Source organism: Euprymna scolopes, unplaced genomic scaffold, assembly GCF_053919585.1.
Source record: "Euprymna scolopes isolate OS-2025 unplaced genomic scaffold, ASM5391958v1 sca16, whole genome shotgun sequence".
Lineage (NCBI taxonomy): Eukaryota > Metazoa > Mollusca > Cephalopoda > Sepiida > Sepiolidae > Euprymna > Euprymna scolopes.
In genome coordinates this window covers 215,339-218,685 of record NW_027633169.1, presented here as the reverse complement: position 1 = coordinate 218,685, position 3,347 = coordinate 215,339, and the positions used below count along the sequence as shown (strand labels likewise).

General features: G+C 32.1%; 1 protein-coding gene across 1 annotated transcript; it reads right to left on the bottom strand.

Moving 5' to 3' along the window:
* Positions 1-1,135: 1,135 nt before the first annotated feature.
* LOC145273776 (uncharacterized) lies at positions 1,136-2,511 on the bottom strand. The gene is made up of 2 exons (XM_080127114.1): positions 2,368-2,511; positions 1,136-1,353 (listed from the first exon to the last, which is right to left on the bottom strand). Exons 1-2 carry the CDS (start codon positions 2,468-2,470, stop codon positions 1,151-1,153), a joined length of 306 nt encoding a protein of 101 aa, XP_079983240.1. The 5' UTR covers positions 2,471-2,511; the 3' UTR covers positions 1,136-1,150.
* Positions 2,512-3,347: the final 836 nt, after the last annotated feature.

The window sequence follows — 3,347 nt, the reverse complement described above, 5'->3', positions numbered from 1 at the left end:
TTGCATATATTTATGTAGTGAAAATTGTTTGAGTAAAATTAATTCATTAGTTAGTTAGTTAGTAGATGGAATTAATAATTTTATAATTTACATAAAAATGAATTAAATGATCCTAATTATGATATAATAAAATTATTAATGTTTATTTACACCCTTTCTAACAGATTCTAGGTGTTTCCTAGTGTTGTTGGTTTCGAGGTTAAGTAGGGTTGGTATTGTTCAGTGTGTTGTATTAGAGATAAGGGTGTTATGTCTGTGTGTGGTTGTATACACGCGCGCGCGTGTGTGTGTGTTTCAATGTGTCGGTTGTGATTTATGTGTGGGTGTGTATATGTGTATGTGTATGGGTGTGCATGCGAGTGTGCCTTGCATTTCATGTTTTTGTGTGTTGATATTAAGCTCTGTTCAGTTCAGGAATGAATCTGGTGATGAAATTTTTTTCCTGTGTAAGTAAATAAAAATAATAATAATAATAATTGTCTGTTTGGAAGATTGGCATTATTTTGAAGCTGTTTCCACTGCATGTGTGCACGTGTTTTGAAACATAGAGGTGTCTGTTATCTGCAATTTTGATGTTGCTCTTATGTAAGGCCACTCTATTGCTGAAATTTTTGGTGGCGCCTATGTAGGATTTGTTGCATGTTGTGCATCTTAGTGCATATACTACATTTCTGGAGGTGCAATTTAGATCCTTTTTTATTTTGAATGTTTGTGCTGGGATTTTGAATGTGTATGTGTTACCTTCTATTATTATGTCACATACTCCACATCGCGGTTTGTTGTATTTTGTAACTCCTTTTGTAGTATGTGGGACGAGTTTTGAGGAAGTTAGGATGTGTTTTAAGTTTTTGGGTTGGCGTTTGCTTTTTATTATTTTTGTTGTTTTAAGTATGTTGTTTAGTTTGTCGTTCTGATTGAGGAGGATAAGGTTTTTTGTTATCTGTGTGAATAGTTCTGGGTTATTTGTGTTGTGTATAGAGTTCTAAGCCCGCGGATATTAGTAAATGCAAGCCTCAAGGGAGGAGGCAGGTTGGTTTTCTTTGAGTTTTGTCCTGGTTGTTTTGTTACTTTTTTTTTCTTCTTCCTTGCCATGTTGTAACGTCTAGAAAGAAAAAATGATTAATGAAAAAAAAAAAAGGGAAGAGCAAGGTTAAGAAAAACTTACGACCAAATCAGCGACGGCCCGTTCGGCGATATGGTCGTATCCATTTCCACTGAAGATCCTATATTTTATGCTCTTCCAAAAGACTTTACTGACTAGATGATACTTCTGGTCCCATAGAGACTGCATATAAACGCTGGGCCTGATCCTATACTGTTCCGAAGTCGGTGTTCCTTGGAAGAAATCGATTCCTACAAGAAGTAAAAGGAGTTCCGTTTAATGGTAATCGATACCACACGTACGGATGAAATGGATTTTTGCATTTTTTTTTTTTTTTTATCGGAAGAGGGGGGTTGATTTTATAAATAATTATTTTTTTGTATGCTCTATTCACGACTAGCAAGGAGACCCGATGTTGTTTGTGATTGTATTCCCCACTTCCAATACTTGTATCGGAATTGGTGAACTAAGATATTGTCAACTAAATTGCTTGTTCTATTATGTGTGTGTGTGTATATATATATATATATATATATATATATATATATATATATATATATAGAGAGAGAGAGAGAGAGAGAGAGAGAGAATAAATGACAAATAGGTTATATTCCAAAATTTATGATGTTGACCATCTTATAATTTACTCTTTTAATTCAGTTGACTTATACAATTCTTGACATATATATATATATATATATATATATATATATGATATGAAAAGAAAGCCGCCATCTTTCCAGCGTCATTGGCAACAGACTTGATGTATGTGTTTCATTTCAGTTAAGGAGTAAAGGTAAAGCCCAGAAGCTTGTCAAAACATGGGACTTCTCCTAGGTGAGAGCCATCCATTTCAATTGATGCCAGATGGGTATCAGAGTGTTGATGATGTAAGGATAGGAGTTTGGTTTTGGATGCATTAAAGGTAACTAGCCACATCTTCCCCCACTGAACCACGCACTTGAGATCAGAGGAGAGAGAATCAGAGAGAACTTTGTCATTTACAGCCTTTGATATGTTGCCGTAGATGGTCGTGTCATCAGCATAGATGTCAACGAATGATTTAAGTATCTGTTTAGGGATGTCATTGATGTAGATCAGGAAGAGAGTTGGTTTTCTGTACTATTTGAAAGCCGATTTTGCAAAAATTTTAGAAATATTCTTACATTACCAAATGGTTCTCAGAAACATTGCTACTGGAGCATGAGGACTAAAGGACAAAAAATAATAATTAAGCAAAAATTTTAGCCATATTGTTACATTACCAAACGGTTCAGTGATTTCTTCCCTCAAGATTTGGTCCACAGTTCGATTCTTCGGATCAGCTTCCATTAGAAGAACATCAACGTAAAGACCCCATGTCAGCATGTGGTATCCGAAGGCAGTCCCTATGAAATAAAGAAAAAAAAGAAGTCACCATTATCAAGGCCCGGAGGCCACTCAAGGATACAGATTAAAGAGTGTACAGTAGTACATTGGACAATATCATAGGAATCGTTAGTGGTAGAAATTCGGTAAATGGGATAAGTTAAGGGGAACCGTTCATCAAGAATTTGTTTAAGTTGAACTTGAAGATGACCATGTTGTAGTCAGTTGGAAAGTAGGAAAACGGAACAAAGTTCCACAGGCTTGCAGTTTTAAGAAAGAAGCTTTGTTCATGTTTATTTAAATTTTAAACTCTCACCATTTTACCAATAATTCACAATTAATCTCAAACCCAAAAATTGTTGCTAATAATTTACTATTAATATAACACCAAAATAATATTTGCTACTAATTTACTATTAATTCACTATTAATATCAAACATAAAAACTATTTGCTACTAATTTACTATTTAATCATTATTAATATCAACCATAACAAATATTTGCTACTAATTTACTATTTAATCATTATTAATATCAAACATAAAAAATATTTGCTACTAATTCACTATTTAATCACTATTAATATCAAACATAAAAAATATTTGCTACTAATTTACTATTTAATCATTATTAATATCAAACATAAAAAATATTTGCTACTAATTTTCTATTTAATCACTATTAATATCAAACATAAAAAATATTTGCTACTAATTCACTATTTAATCATTATTAATATCAAACATAAAAAATATTTGCTACTAATTTACTATTTAATCATTATTAATATCAAACATAAAAAATATTTGCTACTAATTCACTATTTAATCATTATTAATATCAAACATAAAAAATATTTGCTACTAATTTACTATT